Source organism: Bombus flavifrons, chromosome 2 (assembly GCF_040668555.2).
Source record: "Bombus flavifrons isolate JBK064 chromosome 2, iyBomFlav1_principal, whole genome shotgun sequence".
NCBI classification, from domain to species: domain Eukaryota; kingdom Metazoa; phylum Arthropoda; class Insecta; order Hymenoptera; family Apidae; genus Bombus; species Bombus flavifrons.
The window spans coordinates 11153028-11179617 of NC_138443.1; the positions used below are offsets into that span (position 1 = coordinate 11153028).

The 26590-nt window shown below is 38.7% G+C and overlaps 3 protein-coding genes across 11 annotated transcripts in view; 2 read left to right on the plus strand and 1 right to left on the minus strand.

The window, feature by feature from the left end:
* The window catches only part of Gycbeta100B (guanylate cyclase soluble subunit beta-1-like), a 110622-nt gene extending 94714 nt beyond the window's left edge, over positions 1-15908 (plus strand). For all 4 annotated transcript variants that reach the window (XM_069132100.1, XM_069132101.1, XM_069132102.1 and 1 more), the window contains 7 exons: positions 1549-1677; positions 1942-2024; positions 5076-5246; positions 6527-6764; positions 8095-8235; positions 9111-9268; positions 15474-15908. In XM_069132100.1, the coding sequence (XP_068988201.1) occupies positions 1549-1677; positions 1942-2024; positions 5076-5246; positions 6527-6764; positions 8095-8235; positions 9111-9268; positions 15474-15603 (1050 nt within the window). In that variant the 3' untranslated portion in view covers positions 15604-15908. The remainder of the gene's footprint in view (positions 1-1548; positions 1678-1941; positions 2025-5075; positions 5247-6526; positions 6765-8094; positions 8236-9110; positions 9269-15473) is intronic.
* Positions 11640-15140, minus strand: stops (SOCS domain-containing protein stops). Of its 2 annotated transcripts, none has more exons than XM_069132104.1 (2): positions 14879-15140; positions 11640-13813 (listed from the first exon to the last, which is right to left on the minus strand). In XM_069132104.1, exons 1-2 carry the CDS (start codon positions 15006-15008, stop codon positions 12912-12914), a joined length of 1032 nt encoding a protein of 343 aa, XP_068988205.1. In that variant the 5' UTR covers positions 15009-15140; the 3' UTR covers positions 11640-12911. The 2 variants fall into 2 exon arrangements, with proteins under 2 accessions (XP_068988205.1, XP_068988204.1); XM_069132103.1 differs by having other exon boundaries at positions 11647-13816.
* Positions 15909-22376: 6468 nt separating the features above from the next.
* Positions 22377-26590, plus strand: part of LOC138189864 (myb-like protein M) — a 38848-nt gene continuing 34634 nt past the window's right edge. Inside the window, exons 1-2 of one of the 5 annotated variants that reach the window (XM_069132105.1) lie at positions 22377-22541; positions 23347-25182. In XM_069132105.1, coding sequence (XP_068988206.1) covers positions 22392-22541; positions 23347-25182 — 1986 coding nt within the window. In that variant the 5' untranslated portion in view covers positions 22377-22391. Of the gene's footprint in view, positions 22542-22789; positions 22966-23346; positions 25183-26590 lie in introns of those variants that run through there. The other 4 variants (XM_069132107.1, XM_069132108.1, XM_069132110.1 and 1 more) reach the window with 4 other exon arrangements.

Below are 26590 nucleotides of genomic sequence, written 5' to 3' on the forward strand. Positions count from 1 at the left end.
ACAATCTGTGTAATCTATAATACATAAATATTTGAATACTGGTAGGAAGCGTGTTGAACATCTATTATAACATTTTGTCAGCGTTTAATGAACACTATCATTCTGCTGATTTTAGTGGCAAACAATAACTATCTTACTATCAATTATTAACTATAAAGTATTTTATTAAAAAAACAAAGAAAGAATGCCATTGTGGAAATTTGGAACTTATTTTGTCTGAAAATATGTTATTTACTTCAAACGATATGACTCTTGTAACTATGACAAAGCCATTAATTATTTTTCGGAACCTTGCTTTATAGTCTACGTATCTCATTTCATAAATATTCAGATGTTATTCATGGAGGAGCGATATAAACTCGAGAAAAGAAATGTGTCATGTGAAGCACTATCTAGAATCGCGATTTAATAAAAACACGCGAAGAAAGACAGACATTACAGATTTTGCAATTGATCAATAACAATTTCTTCCATCTAGACTAATCTAGAGTAATAGATCTAAAAGAAATCTGACGTAATAGAAAGAACCACGTCTTGGGCTATCAGATTTGTAGGTAAGCTTCCTCTTCTTTTTACTCTTTTTGGTACTATGTCAATAATAGATAACAGAGTCGATTCACAATGTAATATCGACGTAATTGTGTTTGTTTCTTCAATCTGGAAACACATGTACCTCAAAGATATCAAAGATAATTCGGAAGACAACTTCTGAAATAAGTATTGCCTTCATATGAAAAATATTGTAGTTATTAAAAAAAAAAATTCAAAATTATTTTTTATCCTTTTACAGATGTATGTTTTTTACGATGTGATATAAACTTATTTCTTCAATTCCATCGTATCATTAGCATATACAATTTTTCTCAAAATTACTTCGGGCTATTCATAGTTTGTAAAACGCGATACAAAGTATCGATTCAATCGGAATTCTGTAATGATCGATGCACAAGGCATTAGCGAAAAATGTTTTATTCCCGAAACAGTACATTAGTTAGCACGGACCACGAAATTGCGTTACTGTGAGCCGCGCATTGGCCACCAATGATAATTCGCATGGATTCATGCACGCATAATCGTATATCTTTCAAATACGGTTTGTTTCAAGCGACATGACACGAGCCATTGGAACGGTACCGTTTAACTTCATTTGCATCCGTGCTCGCACCTACATCCACGTCTGTGATCCATTATCCATTCATTATTAGCCCTCGATCGTCGTTGATATTTCATGACGCTGCTGCCTTCAGAAATCGAAACAGAATCCCGTTGCACGTGCATAGATGTATAGAATAAAGTCAATCGATAATCAATCAAAATTCTTGTCGTTGATCTAGATACATATTTATACACATTCATAACGATAAACGTAATATCATACTATCTTACGAAAATATGACTTGTTACGGATTACAATACAGTATCAGGAAGTACAATTCGATAAAGATTGAGAATAACTATGTATGTATGTTTTCTGATCACAGTATAATCTTAAATGTATTTTATATGTCCTTGATGTTGCGAAATAAATCCCTAGCTTTGTTGTCCCAGGTGAGACCACATTTAGAGTTAACATTCGAGAACATATTGTCACACATCAACACGGTTTACGTGTTACGAACGAAAAAGGGTGTAATGCAAGTGGATTCTTCCGAAGAATATTCGTACCTACGTTTGAAAGTTAGTATATTTTTTAGAATATTAGAATTATCTAAAATCATTTGTTGGTTCTAGGATTTTTATAATACAGTAAAATCGATCAAATTATATATTTTTTTAGTGAGATTTAAAGAATCTTTATTACCAATGCTTATGAATGATTGAATATTTATATTTATAATATTTACCGTTATATTCCTTGTAATTAGTAAATAATATTTAAATCGTAAGTGAAAGAAAATGAACTATATTTCGTTGTCACGTGGAAGATTATTACTTTTCCAGGGGCAAATGTTGTACATACCCGAGTCAGACCTCGTCACCTTTCTCTGTTATCCTAGCGTTATCAACTTGGATGACTTAACCAGGTAAGAATTTACATGAAGTATAATCATTAATTCAAACTGAATCGCTCTATGACGAAGAGAAATTACATTCTGGTTGGTTGAAAATGAACACATAAACTACGATTAACAAGGAAATTAGACGAGATAAATTGGATAAGCGATCAAAGGTTAATCCAAATTCAATCAAATTCCGAATTCAAACGTCAAAATACCACTATTCACGACTTGATTTTATCCGTTTAACGTATCAAAGTCGCGTTGATTAACGACTCACGTTTCTCCTGAGCATGTTAGCGCGACCTCGATTTGTTAGAAATCGAAGAGACACGATCGTTCACATCCCATGATTCGAAAATTTGCCGTCTCTATCGTTACGGTAATTATATCAGGCCGACTGATATCGTTATTCGTGCGTTTACGTTGATCCATACCGCGGCGCAATTATCGAATAGTTCCTAAATTGAATTTCAATCAAACCAAATAGCGCGGCCGTACGACTATGATCAATAACGGGACGAGAACGCATTCATCGTCGTTAGGTTTGGTGACAAACGTTCTGAATTCTATAAAAATGACTACGACGTCTGCATGCGTAAGTAGCGTCGAAATAAATGGCTGTCAAGAAAAATGCAACGTGATTTTCCGTTGGAAAAGCGATTTTCCACTTCGGTGCACAGAAACCGCTGTTTCGGTTTCGACGTTTATGGCTATATCGTGTATTAAAATTCTATCATATATCATAAATATTATATAAATAACTGTTCTCCGAAGCAAGAAGAAGGAAGTTGTGAAAGAGGCAGAGGGGAAAGAATGGGAGAAAAAAGGAATAAAAAGAGAAACACTAAGGGAAGAAAAAAAATGAGCATTCGAAGAAAATAGGAGAAAAATAGGAAGAAAGGAAACATTCCATAAATGGAAAGAGCCTGGTTAACGTAGCATCTTTATACTCTACTTCCTCATTATCAGATGCTAAATCTGCTTCGTCACAACTCAATCAAGATTTTTCGCCTTGCCGTAAACGACCCTACCTTGTCCAAATTTCTCTTTTCACAAACGCTAGATTATCAAAGATTTTAATTAATTAGATCAACTACTTCTTTGTCTTTTATAAGAAAAAGTCTGGAATATTCATCCCATAAAAATCAGTAAAAGTTTGATGATTACGAACCATTAACCAATTTTCATTTAGCCAAAACTACGTATGTACTTTAATTTCTCAGTAGAGGACTGGCATACAATGTCGATATAAAGTACAGGATAGAACCGAAAGAAAATCTCGTGGAGAAATATGAGTATGTACAAAGAAGCTCTTGTTATTCAGTAAGAACAAGACAATAGAAGTATCTTCTTTCAAGTAGCAAAAAATCCGTATACAAAGCTTAACTCAGCCGATCTTACAGCCATCGGACACAACGGTATTTAGGTCGTTATCGTAAATAGACGCAACGTGTTCGATGGCTGTCTAGCGGACTTTTCCTATTAATTCATCGTAGCCCATTACTCTGTCTTTGCGCAGAAAATATTTGTCTCCGAGTAAAATAACGGGTACACTGGCCATTCAATAAATACTGAAGCGATGGCTTGTATAATTACAGCTATTCGAGTGTCTGTCCGTACTCCACTACGAACATAAATTTCCGTCAAGCCGCTACCGAATTGCCCCCGTTCGAATAATCTTCGCCCTTGCTATTCTCGTAATTTTCCTTCTCCCTTACAGTTGACCATTCTCTTCTTCGTCCATGTCAACTTTTGCTTCTCATTTCCTTTATTTTGTGCTCCAGTAACAGGGAAAAATGTACGAAAGATCGCGTTTATCCGCATTCTATCATACATTCTGACCCGGATCCCTTCCGATCTGTTTTCTGACCGAGTTCTCCGGAAATCGAATGTCTCACGGAGAAAATTCAGTCGCGTAATTGACACGTCAAGGCACGTACATACTGGCAAAACATGTTCATACACAGTGCTTGCAAAATGTTCGCTGATGTTTCCTAACCACTTTACAAAATATTTTCTCAAAATTGTTCTATTTGGTTCAGATGCTTCGGAGGATTATGTTTCGCGAACATATTTATGAACAGGATGCAAATGAAAAAATGACAAATAAACGACGAACTGTTGAGGACGCATCAGTGAAAACACACTTTTACACGATATATAGATCATTTTCATGCGAAATTATATACACGCCGTTCTCTCGATTCTCATGAATCTCTCGACGATTAACGTCGAGATAATCCTCCAATAGTTTGAGTTGACTAGGATTTAGTCGAGCAGAAGCGTCAAGGTAGTTAGCAGATAAATTTAAAGCTTAATCGAGTTGTCGCCCATTACTCCGCCTGTTTACCGCGTTAACTTCCTTTTGTAACGAGAACCCAGTAGCGATAACTCTTGGAGTATTAGATTAGGCGAGAATTACGCTCACCGGATAGATTACCTCGTTTCAGCATGAAAAAAAATTACGGTTCGTCTAGGGGAATAAATTTTCTTTGAGAGAAATGACGAAGTTGTTTGAGTGTCGCGAGTAAGGATGGTCCTCCATTTTAACGAACCTCAAGGGTGCATTTTTGCGCCGCGTCATTGGGTAGTCTTTACCGTCAGCAAGCGAGAGCAGAGAGATGAATTATACATCGGATATGATTGAATGCTGAATCTCAAATGAGAACGATTAGAAGTGTCGGAGATAAATTGCAGCGGATTTGAAGCCGTGGTTTCCATGGAAAGTCATAAATATCGTTTTACGTGACGTATACGGAATAATGCATCGTTTATCGTCGTATCGGTTATTACTTTTTAAATTATTAAAGTTTCGAGGTATCTCCATTTGCATCAAGATGTTTGAGACTTCTTGTTATCCTGGAATGAACAATAGATTGTGAACATAGTTGAACAGCATTGGATCGAAGAGTTGTATATAACTCACCGTTCGAAAATTAAAAAAAATTGAAATTACTTTGCAATCTTGTAATCGTCGTCACATACCTCGTTTCAACACTCGTTTCTCCTTACAAATATGTACGTTAATGTGATCGAATGTTCTATTGTTTACGTTCGTGTATTTTTGATTGTCAGGCGAGGTTTGTATCTGAGCGACATCCCCCTTCACGACGCCACCAGAGATCTCGTGCTGATGTCAGAGCAATTCGAGGCTGATTACAAATTAACGAGAAACTTGGAATTGCTTACCGATAAATTGCAACAGACGTATCGTGAGCTCGACGGCGAGAAGCAGAAAACCGACAGGTAAGGATTTCCGTCCGCGTAATTTTCTGATTAAGGAAATCCCCATTGGCCTCGTTTGCCATTTATCCTGACGCAATTCTGCCGGAATCGACTTCTCTCCAGCGTCGTTACAGTTTCTTTCTTGACAGAATACTCTCTCCTACCGGAAATTGGATCGTGATTTTTTTCTCACCTTCATCGGGAGGTATTTTTTAAACTACGTCTATTACGTCGTTTTAAAACATCAACGACATGATCGTGACAGCGAAGCGTCTTGAAATAAATTTAGTTTGGATGGTGTGCACGATGAATTTAAAGAATGATTAAATTCGTGAAAGTACTAAGTGAAACGGATCGACTTTAGTTTTAATGGAATATTTCAATTTTGATTACACTGAACACGTTTAGATGTTTTAATCGAAATAGACTTGTTTCAATAAAGAGATTAAATATTTTAGCAGTGTATTTATAAACACACGTAGAGAAGACTTTATATTCGGTATGACGCAGGATATATTTTCATCGTCATTGTAGTAATACGTTCGATATTGAGTATATTTGCGTTCCAGTCAGAAAGGACATATTAAAAAATGTTATAAATACTTTTATAAAAGATATTAATATTTATTTTTTATGAGAATTACAACTACATTTTCCACCTGTTGCCCTCACATGCATTGCATACATGAAACTAGGTCGTATCGCACAAAGAATTTTTTGTATCGGGACGGGATAAATTTGCTATGTAATTGGATAAAAAATTTTAAAACCGTCAGAAAAATTGCCTTTCAGGTGATATAAAAAAGAAATTTCAACAATTTTTGGCAGTTCATAAATTTATGTGTAACATTCTTTCCATTTAATATTAATAAACAACTATTAAGCGCGAGATATAAAATGTTAATTCTACATAGCAAATAAATTATATTACTCTAATTTATTCCAGAGATACAGAAGCATTAATTCCAGCAAATATTGTCGCAGACAATGGCTTCGAATACATTAATTCAGCATGAAAAATTCATCAAAATTTCAATTAAATAAAATAACAATCTTTACATTTCCCTTTGACTTTCGCATTTTTAAGCTAATTTAATCTCGTTCGACACACAGCGAGATCGGAATCAAAACTTCGTAAAAATAACTTCCATCTTATTATAGAAAAGGGAGGAAAATGAGGAGGCTTGTTCGATTTATAGTTCCTATTTTCACGATTTAGAAGATGCCAACGAAATTAGCAATTCGTGGCACGGTGGGTTGTGGTTGAAGGGAGCTGCATTAAAAGTTGTACGTGTCCGTAGGTTGTTGTACTCTGTGCTGCCCATTTCCGTGGCGAACGAGCTGAGGCACTCGAGGCCGGTTCCTGCGAAGAAGTATGACTGCGTGACCTTATTGTTCTCCGGGATCGTTGGTTTCGGAGCTTACTGCGCCGCTCACACGGACTCCAGTGGTGCGATGAAAATCGTCAACATGCTCAATCAGCTGTACACAGCGTTCGACGTGCTCACCGATCCGAAGAAGAACCCAAATGTGTACAAGGTAAGCGTTTACTTCGTTGAGAATCTGTGTCGAGTCGAACTAGGTTTTCTGGATAATTCCGTACTGAAGCTAAGTAAAAGTAGTACTTTTTAGTGTGTTTTTTATGTATTTTCAACGATTTAGGAAATTTTTACATTGCAAGATGTATTTGATAAAATAGAATTGAAATGACTTTATATTTTATCCAATATTCACGCAATTGGTAATTCATTTAGATATTAAAATATCGAGATATTTATTGTAGAATATTTACTAGATATTTGAATATTTATTATAGAATATTTTAATATTTAATACTAAATGAATAAAATAGATGTTAAGTCGGATAAAAAAACATTGAAGGTGTTATAAGGAATAACAGAGGAGATTGCAACAGGATGTGTATTCGATTACGCAAGATAATGTATAATTTGAAGATTCGAAAGTGACTGATACGCTTGAAGAATAATTAAAGGGTTCAAATGCAAATGAAAAAAAATTGAACGTTTGTAGTTCCATCGGAATGGAACTTGGAACGTAACTTAGATTGCGAATGGTAGTAATATGGAAAGTGCACCTGCATGGTGTAACATAAAGCGTTCATGGCGTCGCAACATATATTTTTGAAAGGCACTTTCGCGTTGGAAAGAAAGTTTTCTCGTAACCCGTGCCGTTTAAAATGCATTAATGGATGGTTGTGAGCGACTCCGTAGGAAACATGAACGACAGCCGTTAGGAATACTGGCTATTTTAAATAATAATACCGACTAGGAGAAACTTTTTTGTCCCCTAGGACTTCCTTTCATGTGAAGTGCCATAGTCGGGTTTGCAACTTGTATGAAGTCCATTGTAATATGCAGATGATGCTTTATACGTAGAATAAGTACTAGATATAATCTCCCTTTTTTCTTTCCTCTATGAAACCAGCTACGAATTCCCTTTCAAAATAGTTCCCTATATTGCAACGTTTATACTTACAATTATAGTAGCAAATTTAAAGAAACATAACGCGGTTAAAAGAACAATTATTAACTACGGATTATCGTAACAATATTTTCTAAATGCTTTTTAAGTTTATTTATTATTACATAATTTCAATGCATCTTTTAATTAATTATAAATAATTATAAGTATCTGTAGCTCCACTTAAAATAAAATACGGCCATATATATATATATCTTCTTCTTCGCTTTTCGGAAGGAAATACACATTGTTATCGATTTTACTTTCGACGAGAACATCGTTAGAAAGCTAAAACGAGGATTCGCGTATAACCATTATACAGCTGACAACGAATATATTTGAATTTACGAGAAGGCTTGTTAGCACTGATCCACTTTGGTCGGACTAGGTCGAAACTGTTGGTGACAAATACATGGCCGTGAGCGGATTACCGGAACCATGTCGTTGCCATGCACGGTGCATCGCTCGTCTCGCATTGGATATGATGGATCTAGCCGCGGACGAGGTGCAGATCGATGGCGAGCCTGTGGTAAGCCCCCATATTTTTTTAAGCGTTCGTTTTGCGGTCTTCAATTTTTATGTTTGCGGGTAGGACCTCTTCGAATGATAACATCGATCCTCGGGGAAACATTTATCATCTCTCTGTTACCACTTTACCACCAACGATATCACCGAAATATTTCTGAATTCGAAAATCCAATGATTAATTTTCTTTCTCCAATAGCTCGTAAATATCTTTTCGTATAATAATTCGGGAATAATTCTGAGTAATGAAATTATATTATTAAACGCGTGTCTTTGAACTTAAAAACAATTGTGATAAATGAAATATCGTTTCTTTAATTCTTAGTTAACGCGTAATGAATTTGAAATTTATCCGATCTATGAACTCCCTATTGTAACTTTTTCGCTCAAACACTTTTTCATTCATTTACAGACAATATGTTTGGAATTTGATCAATTCCCGCTACAATTGATATTTGAATTTTTCAAATAATTTTTGATTATTTCCATTTTTTAAATTCAAATTCCTTGTGGTAAACGCATCGCAGAATCATGTCCGATTTATCAATCGGAATTCGCTTTGTCTTCAAGTACTTGGCTAATGTATTTATTCCTGTCAGCAAAACAACGAAATAACAGAAAATACTTCTAAACGAGTTAAGCATTCCCCGACTTGACTTTTCAATTGCGTTTCGTGGAGCGCAATACGGAGACAGGTACGCGAGAGATCTCTTGCATTCGATTATCCGTAGAAAGACTCTTGTTCTCCTTCCTGAATGTGCTCTTCCTGTTCCTACGCGAAAGCTTCCGCCGGTAACGTTTACGTTGTCGACGTGATGCGAATTCACATCGTTGTATATAAAGAAGATCCGTTTAATAAACGTGCGAAATGTTTCGCAGAAAATCACCATCGGCATCCACAGCGGAGAGGTTGTGACCGGGGTAATTGGACACCGTATGCCTCGTTACTGCCTGTTTGGAAATACGGTGAACCTCACCAGTCGAACTGAGACCACCGGGGAACCGGGCAAAATAAACGTCTCCGAGGACGCATACAGGTACGAAGTCATATTAAATTTACGGATTTATGGTAATTACAGGCTATTTTCGAGGCTTGCTGGCATTGGAAAAAGTCGGTGCTGAATTTGGCCGAATTCGTGAAACGCGCAACCGGAATGTTTCCTTTCGAATCGTAAGCGGTTTATTTTTGAAGCTTTTACCGTTGGGATTTCGCTTGGGAATTCGGCCTTTTATTAAAGAAGGAAGGAAAGTTAAGGGGCTTGTTAGAGTAATTTGCAAAGTACTAGCAATTTTGTTTGCTTCAGAGTTCCTCTTTACAGATTAAAGCGATGACGAAATATTTTCAATCGTAATGCGTTTGAAATAGTAGAATTGCAGTTATTCGTAATTTGATTAAAAGGTTTTGCAATTTCACAGAATATGGAACATATCTGATTGAAAATTTATATGAGGTTTTCCGTTGTAATCAATAATTAAAATATCTCTTTTATCTCCAATAATATAGACAATGTTTGTGATCGAATTCAAATGATTTTACAAAAGAGATATCATGAAAAAGAAATTTCTTTATAGTCATCTTATTATATGTGATATGATAGTCATCTTCTTTCGAATTTTGTACGATCACTGTTCTGTTTTGTATGAAAGTAACTATATAGTGTTTGCTATAGCATCTTATAGGAAATATTCAAATGTATTGAATTGACCTGAAACAATCCCTCGAAGCAATATTACGATAATGTTTAAACTTGTATTTATATTAGTGAATGCTCAAAGCAATATGTTGCCTCTAACGAACAATAGTGAATTGTTGTGTGCCGTTTGAACTATGTCTATTATTAACAATATATCACCACCATGAGACGCCAATTTGTGCATTTATCAAATACGTAAACAGTAACTTCGCACATTATACTAAAATTGTTTTGGAAGTTAATCACTTTGTTGCTGGTGCTTCAGTTCGTGTTGTGGTAACAACTCAAACATTATACAGTGCATTATAACACCTTTAACTAAATATTTATATCACAGCTTCATAGAATTTGTTACGATAAAAACTTTGGAACTTTTGTACGATATTCTCTTACATTATCTCGAATTATCAAGACTCGAATAATTCGTAAACGACAGTTAACCGTGTCCAGCAACATTATGCTCAAACGAATTGTTTAGGGAGAAGGTAATTCAATTATACGAATTCGGGAAAATCTAGGAGGGCTGTTGTGAGCTATCATCCCCGTGGGAAATACATTGGACGCAGAGGGATAAAATTTAATGCAAAACGCCAGTTGAAACAGTTACATGTCTGTCAACTGATCTCCAGGGTATTTTAAATTTCAATATCACTGCTGTTCGCCGAGACATTAACCATACTTGATGGACGCGTTAACGTCATGAAAACAGCGATTCGTATAAATTATACAGCAACAATTTTGTCACTCTTGCACCGAAATTTACACAGAGATAATTTATTCCTAGTTTGTTCTTCGTTAAAACGCTTTAATCTATTTTGATTAACACAGTGCGCTCGACTTCGTCGCAATATTTCATAATGATCGTAAACTCTGATGGCGCAATACCAACAATAGGTAAGAGTTTTACGAAAAATGTAATCCACTGGCAAACTCAACTTTCAGTCGCAACATAGCGTACATATTTGTGGTTGCATCAAAGTGCGGAATTTATAAATTGAGTTTTCTTTCGTGCCAAGCGTTTCGCAAAAAGGGGAAAACATTTTATGAAAACGAACGATGTCTCGAATGATCGTAGTTGGTGTATAATTTCTCTTATTCTTCGCATTCATTAACCTGAGGATATTATCATGTATAATTATTGTAGACCTATTGAACCTAACTTTCCCTTAACCTGCCACGACTTGTGTTCTGTCTATCACATCTGAGTGAAAACCTTGCTTCGATCGACATTGAAATTGCTTCGATCCGTTTACTTGGAATCGTTGGAATTTAATATTCTGAATTTCACTAGTTGTGTTCCACTATTCTTTAGTAAATATTTCTTTATCGTTGTTATTCCAAAAAACTTATCGCATTTTCTTTGATATAATCTTTGCACACAGATTTATTGCCATTGAAGAAAGTTCTAGAAAAAACAAGAATAAATTATGGTGTGACTATGCGATATTCAATGAACAAAGCAGAGATCAGATTGAACATCCTTAGTTGTCCAACGTTTTTTTGTCTACTTTTCATCGACCCGCGAAGGCAAATATCGTGTCGCTGAAGAATGACATGCTTTTTATCGGCTGATCCTAGACTTTTCTCCTTAATTGCCGCATTAAACGTCCAAGTTGGAACAGTACTTTTTCAAAGTCAGCATTTTATTATTTGGCAGAAGTTCGTAATAAATAATTTCCTTCCACTTGAGCCAAGTATTTATCTTAACTATCCTAATATCGTTTGTAAGAAGCGTTACAAACTTTTCCAATAACCGAATACCTATAATCGTTAAGTAGTTAATACTGCGCAGTTTCAAAAAATTCGTAAGGTACTAAATTTTATTTCTCGAACCAAGTTTACACTGAAATAAAAATATTGGCCACTAATAAATAAAAAATGTATAGAATACCGTTTCTCTAAACCTTGAATCATGCTCAGTGAAAGCATTTTGCACGTTATGTATCTGTCACACTTTTCTCTTCCATATTGATAGAGTTTGATCGTTTGAATGAAAAACGCCATGTCACTGTTGTGTACGTATTTTATCATATCGCGAGTTTAAGGTAAAATATCCCGTATAAAATGGAAAAGTCGATCCACCAGAATCGAAATTTATACGGTCAACCTGTTATTATATGACGGCAGTTCGATCAGGAAGTTCGATATAGGTATACAACGGTCCAGGCACCGTTTGAAAGAAATTGCATCGAAAGTTACGAACAGGTTTAAAGCATTTTAGCGAACAGGCAACGTATGCATTTTACGAATCAAACTCTTCGAAACACACTTCTGTTAGCTCGTGTACTAGTTCGATTTCATCCTGCTCGAACAACTTCAGACGCGTTCATAGAAACTGTCTAACTGCGAGTCTCACGATTGTGTATCGAGTGACCCATTTTGTTCTGTAAATGTGTTTATTTCTTGTATCTTTCTTTTCAAGGTGACCAGAGAATATGAGTAGACGGAAAATATTATATTTACAAAATAGAAGGAAAAGAGAAAAATGCTCGAAGGAAAATATTACGAATTCTGTAATTTGTACACATGAAATTTAAACTTTGGTACTTTAAACTATATTTGATAAATCTTTGAATTTATTTTATTCCAGACAAACACATTATCGCATAGAATACACGTAATACTTGGATTTCCAAATATCTTAAGGTCACTTTATACGTAGCTAAAAATGTCCTAACTTATATCTATGCAACACACACAACACATACAGCACGTACACGGATAATTCGGAAAGGTTCAAATACACTTTGAGTAACTTGAGAAGCTAAAGTTAAAAAACAATCATTATACGCGTATTATAAGGCCCCGATCGTAAGAGTTCGAAAATTCGCTGTAACTTACTAAATCCATTTTCGTACGAAACAGATCAGTTCCCAAAAAGGCTATCTTCCGAAATACAAGATCTTCTTTCGAAAGCTTCGGAAATCCAATGATTAAAGTCTAAGCCCATTCAGCCATGAGAGGTAACCACCTCTGCACAGTATTCTCAATCACCGAGAAGGTCCAAGTAATTCCTCAGCGACTCCGGGATTTGAAGCTTCTGAATCCCATGCGGCAACGCCCAGTTCTCGAACAAAGTCTCTCGGATGCGACAACGACAAAGATGCCTCAGTTCCGGCGGACTCATGCCACTTCTCTCCGGCGGCACCAACTTCTGCTCGACCAGAGTTGGGTACTGTTCGTAAATGGAAACACTGAAAATGCCGCTCTGCTCGGCTATGTGTCCAGGCGTCTTCACGAAGGCAGTCGTCACGGTTCTCAGTACGAGTTTCAAGCAAAGTAGCAAGTGTTCTGGAAACACGATCTGATCTTGGCCAGGTTGAGCGTCGTACTCGCTCAGCTTGTTCAAGAGCATCTCGAGCGGAGAGGGAGCCAATTTGTCAGACTCGACCGAGGCCCCGTAACGGAGCATGATCAAAAGAATATCCGGAGAGCCGTGTTGAATGGCCACTCTCAAGGGCAACGCCTGCCCATAAGACTCCATAGGAACGTCAATGAATCGTCGTTTATCGGGCGAAGACGCGCAACGATACTCGAGTCTTCCGACTGTAGCGTGATGCAAGAAATACATTAGAGCTCGAAGATTCTCTTCGCGATCCTCGAAGTCGCTTTTCCAACCGGACAGGAAGTGAGTCACTCGTGTACCGAATATGGCCCCCACCAAAATACGCTCGAACGTTTTCTCGCAGTAGAATATGTCATTGAGTAGTCTGGAAACGATCTCGTTGTTGTTCAGGTTCCAGTCGAAACAAAGTTTCGCTGCCACATAGAGCACGTTGTGGAACTTGCCGAGAAGGCACACATAGCCATTTTCCATCATTGCGATGTTGTGATAGCGAAGGGCAGACATTACTATCCTCTCGCAGACGTCTTGCTTATCTAGGTTCTCTGCTGCAAGTTTAAGGAATAATTAGATTCTCTTCTGGCGAGGAAAGTTTTGTTAAAATTTTAATCAGAGATGCTGTAGTTCATTGGTTATCGAGGATCGAGAACCGTGATTTTTGTTGCGGGAGGGAATTCTGTATTGAACAGGAGGCTGTGCTTAGTGGGATCTAGGCTAGGTTCGTGTATGATAGAATCTAGGTACGTAACCGGAGAGTCGCTCGAAAGATATTTATGTTCATTGTTTCTATTAATTAACGATTGCTACGAGGATGGTTACGTATGACGGTTATCGGGGTGAAAGCAGGAACTTAATAGTAATGTTATTGTTTCACAATATTTCACGATGACTGCGCAATGTTTCACTTCCTTAGAAATGTAAGATCTTTTTATAACATGTTCTAAACTATTAATCCCTAGATAAAGACGACGAACGATCAATATTTCAAGAAATATACTTAGTCCTCTAAAAATTTTCTTCTATACTATGAAATACTTCAAACTCATATCTAATTAAGATAAGTATATCGCAACAATTAATAGTACTTTTCATCAAAGATAATTCTTACTATTTCTGTATTAACCAAATTTCATTCTCTGTCTTTCTCCAACCGATATACGTGGTTCTCCCAATTCACCGTGCGAATGATCGAACAACACAACTTGCGAAACTCTCTTTTCACGGATAAGTAATTCCATTCGCGTCGCTTCGGGTGGTCGGTTTGCATAATTTTTCGAGGAAAGTAAAATCATATGGAAGCGAACGATGCAAAAGTTTCTCCCGCATATAACATTACGTAGGACCACTTTCTTTCCGGTATCCTCGATCGAGCCACTTTCATGGTCACACAATATAGTTTCTAGCAGGTTGCTGGATGAATCCTGCGATCAGTGAATCGGAAACGTTCATCGAAGTGCGTTGACACGCTCCGCGACCGATTTGAATCGATTCTTTTTAAACCCCCGTTAGGCATTACGGTAAATCGCCAGTCGAAATCCTATTAAAGCGACCTACGATTTTCTAACTCGTCTCGACCGCTTTGAAAACAACGAAGAATGTTCAGAATTTACCTGCCGAACAACTATTTATCACATCTGAAAAGTAGCCAACCATCTCGCGACGTTTGTATCGAGAGGCCAAGCAACTGCGTTCCATTTCAGCGAACAGCTTGTCGAAGTAACAGTCGATCAGTACCTCCATCTTTTCTTTCTATGCCCGATGAAAAAGCTTGAAGGACAACACGCACTGATCCCGTGTCAACAAGAACGGTTTAAAACGTGCTAGCAAACTATCACGACCATTGTTCACCTCTAAATAATGGCTGATACAAGGAACAACCGTGAAAACGAGAGAGGGATAATTCGATTAGACGTTAAATAAGTATATTCCAAGGGCTTCCCCTGTTCAACTACGAAGGGGACAACGAGTAGGTTCGTAGGATAAAGGTTTCAACTTTGTTTGACGGTGTGGGGGCGTACGTAATTATGCGTGAGCGTTAGGTTCTGGTAATTAAAGATTTTTGATATCAAATATAATTTGACTATATAATTGATTAGATGACGTTTCTCAAAACTGTAATACGCAACATACTTTCTTTAGAAATGTAGGTTTAAAATGAATATTTTAATGTCGTTTTGAAGACGAACTATTTTATTATCATTACAGATATCTGTGCATGCCGGAGAATCAGGATCCCCAATTTTTGCTGGAGTACAGAGGGCCTGTGTCTATGAAGGGCAAGTCGGAACCCATGAACGTGTGGTTCCTGTCCAGAGAAAGGGAGCTACCTGCGTAAATTTGCAACCGCTGTGGCGACCGCCATTGTAGCAATATTTTTACTACTCAGCTCGAGCTCTCAATTCATTTAGCGCATTATATAGAAAAATACGATTTTTACGGTTCTAATACTCTATAAACGAGCGTTCTTCGACTATCACACAAAACACAAGCTGTAGAAAATCTCTTTGTACGGTACGATATTTAATTCTAGGATGACTTCCGTTAGATTCAACGCTTAACCAAGTCCCTCGATGATTTCATTTTTAATAGATAAGTTTGAATTATCAAGTTAAGCCAATGTATCGATTTGAAATTGCAGAAGAGAAATCCCTTTATGGCGCGTGTACCAATCGCGAGTTACAGTTGATGGACCGCAGCGACCGTCACGATACATGAGTAAACCACACGATAAAAGTAATCGTAGGCTTTAGCGAATATTGCGAGAGAAAGATAGAAATTTCCATGAGATATACCCCTTAAAGCAACAAAATCAAATGGAGAACGTTTTCTACCAGCGAATGTCACTTCGTTAGGTAATGCTTGATTCTTCGGTTACAAAATTTATTATTTGCATTTGTCAACTTCGTTACTCTATGGAATATTCATCAAGTCAATAGTACCACGTCACAAAAACAATTCTCAAGTTATCAAGTTACAAGCACAACAGGACAACCTATTATATTATTCAGAAGTCCTCCTAGGCTTAGGTCGTACTAAAAATGGTTCCTTGTTAATATATATCATCGTCCATACGGCGATCTCGAATCTCTACGTGCATTTGCCAATTTAACGACCAGTGTTTACCACTTGTAAATGTAAGAGGCAATCAAATATAAATGTCACCGATATTGGGTAGCGTGTCCATTGATAGTATGCGAAATTTCTTTTCCCGTTTCACGCCATACAGGTTGGCCGATCGTCGAGGAGCCACGTCAGAGGTCGCCAGCGTAAAATGACCTCACCCTTAAACGGAAAAAAAAGAGAAACGAGTAGAGACAGCCTCTTGCTTCGATGGAATGCTTCGAACGTGGAAGGTGTAACGGAACCTGTTCTACTCCCCAACACGTCCCACGCACGTCGCAAGGTCAATACATCGAAACCTCGTGCACAACACGATCGTCGTCGATGCGGCACAGATTCCAACGATCATTTTTCCCTCTTTCCTACAAAGAATATCTCAATAAAACGCTTCATCTTGCGAAAGTAATATGCCACGCTTGTTAAGAATTAACCGACTGTCCTGGTTCTTTTGTATCTTTTACATCATGTGCACGCGTATACCAGGTATTTTATTCTATTTCATACTTTTCGACGACTGACATTTCTCAAGTTGGTGGTTTTGTTGCATATCGTTCGCTGGAGAACGTGATTTTCTACAACTTTCAAATAAATTCTAATTAAACCAATGGATCGCAATATATTTAATTGATTCTGTGATTTGTTGTTTATTAGTTACGCGTGTGTAAACCAGGTTCGAAATTACGTGCGTAATTATTATATTTATCGTGTTATTGAAAATTTGAGTCGGTTCTTTATGTACACGGAACTTAGTCGGTTTAAACTCGATCTTTATGTTTCAACGTCCATTTAATAAGGTTTGTAAATTGCGTTACATTATTTATGTGATAAGTGATAATAATTATGGTACAACTCTGTGAAGTTAAGAATGCCTGTACGTACTTATTATCATAAAGATATTTCTGTAAAATAACTGGTTACATTATGATTATTACGTTCTAATAATAACTTGTAAACACGTAACTACAACTAAACTTGATATTTATTGGGCAATATGTTTTACTCAGCTTGATTAATGCTGCTTCGTGCAAGTGGTAGGGTAGGTACGTAACGAGTATTATCTATTATACGAACCAGAAAGAAAATTAAATTATTAAATACGATAATCTTTCTTTCTTGTGTTAAGCAAACTATTTGTAGAGAAATTTTGTTTAATAATTTCAAAAATGGTAGTACCAATAACATTAATCCAAACATATAGGATATCTACTAAACACGACAGAAAGTAGTTTGTCTTAATTTTGAAGATTTCTGATTTCTATCCCAGAAACCAACTTAAATTTGCAAATGCATATTAACGTTCACACATAAAACTCGTTTCGTACTAAACCACGTTCGTAAGATATCACACGTTGCGGACCTTCGTGCAAACTCACAATCAGACAGGGATCAAGGAGTAAGATGAAATAAGATTAAAGAGTAAAATGGAGAATTCTAGAGCGTATTATGCTTTCCTAGACACGCTGGTTGCATGTTGTTTTAACTGTTTATAAAGTTGCTTAGTCAATCGCATACCGCGGTAAGTGGTATGCAGAATACAGGTTTCATAGCGCGGAAAGAAAGGCGAACGCGACTCAACTGGTTTACCGGGTGAGGTATGTGGAAAATAAGGCCAAATAATAAAGAATAAAAGAAACATCTGACGCTATGTGACTAACCGATCGATACCAATAGCCGGCATTCGCACGAAATCGTGATTTAAGTGAAAAAAGGACATTGAAATTTACGGTACTGGGAATTTTCTAAACCACAAATCAGCCGTTCCCTTTTTCTTCTGTCATTCCGGTGAACGTACAGCCGTCATAAATTTTCCACGTCATTGTAAAAACGTTAAATTGTGCGCGTTAATAGTAAATTCGGCTGAATCTTCGTGTAACAGAAATTTCAACTCTTAAAACCTGTCACGAATGAAATTACATTTCGTGTGAATTTTATTGTACCACCATAATTATTTGGTACATTTACTGAAATATTACAAACGATAATTTTCCTTCACTTTATCTAGCATTGGATAAACATTTAATTCCGCTTGATTAACTTTATCAACTCTTTAATTGAAATTAACTATGCTCCGGTAAACTATCACCCATGATAACTTTTAAGGGTTAAATATCAACAGTCGATATGTAACCGTGATATGGATATTTGGAGCAAGATACACTTCTACTACCGCCTGTGATTTTGAATGTACCTGTGTACCCTTTTAGAGTTGCGATATTCGAATTCCGTGTCTATCCGAAGAAGATACTCTTCCTTCCTCAAAAAGCGACAGTTCCCCGATCGATTTCTACTTATTTGAATAAAGATATCCGTGTTCGCTTATAGGCACGCGAGGTGAATTAGCGTGACATTACTTTGCTTTCAGGTAACTGTTACTTATCGGGTGAAACGGGTGGAGAGACAGTTAAATTGTGGAATGATACCCTCTAAGGATACGAGAAAACGAGTTGGAGTGAAATAAGAGGGAGAGAGATCGAGAACATAATAATGTATGAAATTAACCTAGATAATAATAACGGTATCAGGGTAAGTGTGGGTTGCGGTATTAAATTTGTTATCAACAAATGATGACATCTCTGCTTCTTTTCTTACAGTAATCGTTATTTTAATGGACACTCTTCGATTGATTTTTCTGGTGAAAAATTACCGTATTCTAACTGTTCAACGTTCGCGTATTCATTTGTCAATGATCTTACAAGCGAAAGTTTTAACACTTTCTAAAAAGTCAGACACGCAGAATTTTGGCTTCGTAATTTTATTAATATAAAATTTAGTTTGTGAAAGTCGGAGAATATGTGTATTAAATGGAGATCAATGAAATGCATAATCGTCAAGCTAAATGCTGCTTTATCTTCCTTTCGATTACGATAAAATATTTTATTGCAATAAATTATTGACTATAAAATGTTATTTTCTTCAGTGGGTAGTGAAAGGTGTACCATTTCGACATTTTACCATTTTTATAACAGGAACACATTCAGAACGTGTATAGCAAGTTGTACTAGATTTTAATATAAAGTGCACATAAAGCCAGCCAGATAAAAATTTTGTAATTAAAAGATAAGTAAACGTACGAAATATCAGTTATGTAACACGTAAGTTGACAGTTTGTTCGATGAGTAGAAACTATCGATCAATTTACTCGGGTAAACGAACTTTCATGGAAACAAACCGATGCTTTAGTCTAACAAAGTTCGTAATAAATGAGATTAAATGTTAATAACCAGGATCCTCATTCATTATGCTAGGCAGGTCTCCGTAAATGAGATTAAATGCGTTGAACCTCCTAACAATCTCTTCTCACAAGGTACTCGTGGGTCTCGCTAAATGGCACTGCAATAAAGTTGAAAATGATGGTTGATCATGTCGCGCGTACCAAGCGCTCAAAAGTTCTAATAAATTAGCTTAACCGTAATAAAACAACAGTACCAATTGCCAAACAGTTCGGTTGGCTGATCATTTAACGATATAGATAACTGTTCCTGTTTGTGGGAAAGTTTTGTGATAAACTTAAAATAATAGAAAATACACTTAAACGCGATAAAGTAATATTAACAATTTGCAACCACTTCGATAAATAATTATCCAACACTATATATAAACATCTAACAACGTGTATAGGTATTCTCCTTCGTAATAAATTTCTGCAGTACGTAAACTAAAAGTAACAGAGACATATGTATTTGTAAAACAAGTTTCCTATAAAAAGATCCAAATATGAAAAATCCGACGCAAATGCGTGTGTAACGAAAGAACAATTTGCAAGAAATCTGAAATAAGATGAGCAACCTGGAATACGTTAATGTGTAACTAGTTATTTAACGAAGCTAATAAGAGAATCTTGTTAAATAGCATCTTCTGATTATGCATTAATTATATCCGTAGACGTACACGCCATCTTTCTTATTTAAATTTTTTCCTTCCTGTTTGTACTTTAAATCGAGCCTTCTGGCTCAGCGAGCAGGTTGTTTCGCCGTAGCAGACCGAACTCCTTATTAACCTGCTCCTTTTTCATCCCGACTCGAGAACACTGTCGACGTGGTTGCCAGCAGTTTAGAGCTCTCACGCAGCCACCTGTTCAAGTGCTAAAACAAGAACAAAGTAAAACAAAGCTTCAGACGAAGCAAATATTTCTGAAATGTACCGCGAATCTATCCACGATATTATTTCTATCTGTTAAAATTCAACATATTAAAATTTATTCTCGAAATTTATTCTTGAAATTTATTCTGATTTTTATAGGACGTGGATTTAATTAAGAAGAAAAGTATTACAGTATATTGAGAATAAGATATCAGAGATTTTAAGGGCATATAGTATTCGCCAGAATTTGATCAGTAATTTCAGTATTCTCGGTGTGAAATGCGTTTTCGTACCTTCTGAGAACGGTTAACGAGCTTAATTTATCTTGAATTAAAGTGTAAATGGAAAGCGCATACATATCAGACAATGGAGAACAAGGCAAGAATATTTGAATATATTACATACAGTGTTTCATAATTTGCCATTCGCACATGAATTGCTGTATTCTAATGGAAGGATGACACATCAAATAGTCCTTGCGAACGGAGGAAAGAAATTGACTTTTGATTCTGTGTTATTCAGTAAGTGTTATAAAGACTTGTAACATTTAGCTGGTACGAGCTATAAATATATACATACATATTAGAATACATGCAAGATAACATTATTTAATACAACACCCTTTTTTAAAAAACATTGTGCTCCCACGATATCGTGTTGCATAATTGTATTATGTCTGAATCACAATCCATGTCAACGATATCACTCATATCGTAAACTAACGAGTGAACATCGATAATCGGATGAGCGTAATTATCCTTATTAATGCCACAGCGTTATCGTGGCTACACAGATAAATATCCGAGGCACGATAAGAGATCGATCTCGTGTTACAGCGCAGATAAAAAAAATCGATCGTCTCTACATAGTCTGGCCATTTGGTTGATAAAACGCCGCCGCCTCTCATCCTGACAGATCCATTCATTGCTCTCAATGAAACGCGAGTTATTAAAGAATTACAATCGTTCTGCTTTGATGCAAGGGTAATTATATGGCCGCTTGCTTACGGTCAATATGACGAAACAGAAGCTCAAATAAAAGAAACGAATAATTATCCAATATGTTCGATACATTATATCGTTACGAGATTTCCACGTGTGCACCGAGAGAATTTACTAATTGCCATCCTCATCGTTTTTATTGTCACTTTCTATTCATACGATCCTTCCGTGACGTAACCTTCGCGAAATAGATTCACTGAATGATTTACCATTACATTCTAGAAAATATTCGACAACGTTAGAGAACGTATCGACAAAATTTTGGCAGGTGTATTCATTCGAACAGGTACATTCACGCACATTTTTACACGAAGCTCGTATAAACACAAGCATACATACACGAGAAAGCCGGTGAACGGTAAAGAACAGGTATTTAAATGAAAAACCGGATAGTCGATTCTACCTGGCTCGGTAGAGGACGCCACGTCCTTCTCGAGCAAGTGCTTACGTGCCAGACAACTTCCAAGACCCTTCTCCTCCCTCCTAACCCGAACGACTCTCTTTCTCGCTTATTCATCGACACATACGCTCGTCCTTTCGCTCGCTCGATCGTTTGCTAACACGTTCGCTTGTTCACTCGCGCGTCCCACCTGGCTGCTTATTTATCTATCCACACATTCGAATATTCGTCTTTCACTCGCTCGCTCATTCACTTGTGCTTGAGGCTCCCTTCATGCGGAGCGTTCGTCCTCTCCCTCGGTCTTTACGCTTTACTCGTTCTCGATCCTTCTTTCTCACCTCCTCTTTACGTTGCTTTATGTGTGAGCGCTAGTATGTAGGTTTGTGTATGCGTGCACACGCTCAAGTCTGGCCCAAGCCCTCTCCCCACTCCCCGAAGAACCAGTCGATGTTCCCACTCCAGGTGTCTCGCCGTGCCCCGTCGCGAGGCCCAACTTGGTCCCCACCTAGCGAACGAAACTGCATGAGTAAGTGTCAGAGGCACTCAGTACAGTTACTGACGGCCCGTACCGTGAACGATCGCCGTCGTCGACCGTTGTCACCGTGTCGTCGTGTCGTCGTCGAACAGAGTCGGATTCTACCATGCGCTGCTCTTGATAAACGTATGCGGTTAGTAAGTGGCGGCTACTACACTCTCTCTCTCTCTTTCTCTCTCTCTCTCTCTCTCTCTCTCTGTTTCTTTGCCTCCTCACAATCCACGCTTTCGTTCCACTAGACTTGTTCTCCTCTGTCTTCGTTGTTCAAACTGCTTCCCAGGCAGACAGATTTTCTGCGACGTCACCGCGGCGCCGAATGTTCGCGGCTGTTTTATATTTCGCGCAAAGAGTTATATTTAAAGAAGTCCCTCGAGTGTCGTAGTCGCGATCAATCGATCATACAACGACGGGATAACGATCTTGGACGAAATGCAGTGTCATCGATTGTCACGACTTTCGATCGACTAACGACCAGGAGTATTGGTTGAGAGTTATGTCTGACTCATTTTGTGCAACAATTTGGTGGAACAACGTGGTGAATTAAATTCTACTCGGGTTAAAGTAAGATTTTACGATAGAGCTTAGAATAGGCAAATTGACACTTCTCAAAGATTTCGTTTACAGTACTACCGGAGCTTGCAATATGTCGCGCCATATGTTGAGTTCCTCGATGTGAAATTCTGATCAGTGACACTGAACGTAACGTCATTCATAAAACAGGTTCATCGCGTATTAAGTCCAATGAAAGTTATTTCATTTTACTAATTCCAATTAGCTATCCGTGGCAACAACTTGTTGCGCGTGTACATAAAATACCGACTGAAAATTCGAATTAAATTATTGCACGTTCCAGACACTTCCTTATACACAATCGAAAACCACTCATTCTTAAAGAAACCTAATCACAAAAGAACCCTAACGCAAACTCCTATTTCTGTAAAGAAATTAGAAAATAGTAATTTTCCCCGAAGAAAGGGAGCGAAAGAGAGGAACAAGCGAAAACAGAGAGAAGAGAAAGCAAAGGATCGTTCGGTTGATGACCAGGTGTACCTCGTCGACGAAGTGACAGTGCCTTCGAATGTGTATATGGACGAGATCGCCACGATGACCGTTCCACCGACACTGCCGGCGAAGACTCAGCCCCGGGACGTGAGTCAAGTTGCCCGACAGACTGTGTCAATCCGGACTGTTTCCAGTCCCCCCACAACTCCTTTGAGCACAGGGGCCGGAGCAACGGTATTTGTCGGACTGGCCGCTCCTGACGTCGATTCCGCGGCAGCCTGTAGGAGAAGAATCCCGGAAGTGCAAGCCGCGAACGGCTACGGTAAGCAGAGCAGCGTGAAGTCCGTTCAGAGCACGCAGAACCAGCAACAACTGCAGCACGGGCAACAGCAATACCATCAACAGCAGCAGGCGGCTCATGTGGTGAAGATCAAGATCAACCCGGATGGTGATAAGAACGGAAGGGTGATATCGACCGTACGATTGACGCTGGACGAGAACATCACCCACGAAGCCGAGCAGGAGAACGGGATCGCGTGCGAACGTTCGAGCAAGCGTGACGGTGGTGTGGTCGTGAGTGCGACGAATCTGGTGAACGAGCGGCGTTGTGGAAGTGTCGGTGCCGGTGACGGCTGTGTGAGGATCAGTGTTGGCTCGAACGCCTTCGAACGCAACAATAACAACAAGGATAAGCGTAATCGAAACGACGACAGCTCGGAGAAAGAGATGGTTCATCGTGAAACATCGGAGCCTTTGAATACGTCCTCTCCGAACAATCGTTCGGGCTCTTGCTTTTACTATAATTCGTATCCCAGCCAGTTGAACGGGATGGTGATGTCCAGTGGACAGTGTTCACCGAGTGACACCTTGGACAGCGGGACCTGTAGCGACCTGGATGGCACACCGCCGCCTCTTCCTAAGAAAAAGAACGCCAGCACGGTTATCCTGGCGAGTGATCAACACAATCGTACGGGTAGTCTGACCAGCAGTGGAGCAGAAGTTGATAGTGACGACAACGAGAGCAGTATCAGCTGCGATTCTTTAAACGGTGGCGAGTTGAGCGACAGAATAATCGATGGTGGTATCAATGGAAATGGTGTCGAGGCTGATCGAGCATCCTTAGAATTCCAAGAACACTCGGAGAATGATCGTTTGAAGAACGGAGTGGATCGTCAAAAATATAGAGACACGAACGACACTATCGTGAGTCTAAACAGACTAGACCTGTCGAACGGCCAGGAAGAACGAACGAACGAAGAATCCACGCCAACTGCATCGACTCCGGAAGTCCACTCGAATTCTTGCTCGTCCAGAGCTTCTCCTAGCGTTTCTCCTTCACCTTCTGGTACTTCCTCTTTATCAAAAGCCTCTTCCACTCCAAGGATCAGGAGCCCTGATCCGAACATAGAACAAAATGGCAGGTTATCGTCGCCAGTGGTGAAAGAATGCACTTACGAGGAGAGGAAGCAGGAACAGGAGAGGTTAGAGCAGGAGTCAGTTGCCAGCGACATCGACACCAGCATCAATCCTTTGACTGGAAAGAAGTACGTGTACGAGTACGACAGGTTCTACAAGTTTCACGTGAACGAATTGAAGGGCAACAATAAAGACACTAGCAGAGGAGTGGTGTTAGGCGATAAGGACACCGATGAATGTTTCGCTGGTTACAAGATCCTCGAGAAGGAAGCCATACGCAGTGCCAAGGGAACTGTCCGCGGTGTCAAAAACAGGGTGCGCGCAGGAATCGCGACATTCCTTCAAAAACCATCCTCTCAGGTTCGTACCATTAAATTTCCTATTCTATCTATGTATATATTACATACAGTATGTTCCTCAGAGCTCGAAGGAATTTCTGTTGCGTGCCAATTAACGGCCGATCCTAGTTAGCAAAAGGAATGTTAAACAGGTACCCAGGGAAACGAATGAAAAGTTTAAATTAAGCGATGTTTATCGGCGCCAGAGGCGGCGATGTTTGCGGAACGTTATCCACGTAGCAAGCGCGAGAAAGAAAACGTGTTTCTCCACAAAGTACGAGAAATAAAAGTACATAGCTTCCGGTAAAGTTCAAAGGACCCGCTAGAAAATGATGGTTACTTTTTGACTTCGTGAAATCACTCGATAGACTTCTCGACCTTAAAAGGTGAAAGGAGTGTTCAAAGGTCAGAGGGACAGGATACTGAAAAAATTTGCGAATCTTTGGTCTTGATTTCACCAAATTCCGCGGCACATGGAACGATGACTTCTGTGACCGTATTCGCGCGCGAATAGCTGGCTTTCGCTGTCATCGACGCGTTCGTGAGTAAAAATCTCATCAATGGTATCAAAATGAAACGTGAAACGATGTCATTTATTGTCCTGTATGTATCCCGTTGACGTGCTTTAAATATCGACTCCCTATAGCCTGCATTGCCTAGCAGTCCTCGTAAACGTCGCGTCGATTTGTTATGCAAATCAGTCGCTGACACCGCGATCGCTCGACACGAACGTTTCGACACGGTCCAATCGAACGGTATCGAATGGCAAGTTCGAGCTGTTGTCGGCCACGGTAGCTATCTATTTACGCCACTCGCGTGATACACTTGATTCGCGTCGACGACGACGACGGCTACCGGCCAGCGACGGGTTGCCGAGCGAAAAGCGTTAGATTTACAGTTAGATCACCTCTCTCTGGCTGACCAGTTTGGATCGACCAGTTGACTGGCATCGATCGATGACGTAGACGGCGTCCCATGTGGTCCTACTGCAAGGTTTCCGGTGTTGCCATGCGAGTATCGTGCATAAGACGTCGGCGTCGAACAGAGAAGAGAATCGTTCACGGCGTCGATGCAGAACGAATCGACATAACGGTAGATCCGATAAAACGATCTTACGACAACGCGTAGGGGATCACGCTCCCTAGTTGTCCCTATTTGAAAACCGGTCTTTCTCCACTGTTTGCCACTATCTTTTTCTTCCTCTTCGACAACCACCCTAGACAGTGTCCTCGTTACGTATTCTTCGTTTGCATCGAGTTTTCTGCTTTACTGTACACGTGCGCCTACGTCGATATGTGTGCCCGCGTGTTGCGCGCCCTTATCGATGCGCGTGTGGTCGCGCGGTCTATTTCGCGAAATTACAGAGAAGAGACCGAATTGCACGCGCCTCTTCTTGCAACAGGCTGCCGAGTAATCACGCATTCACTACA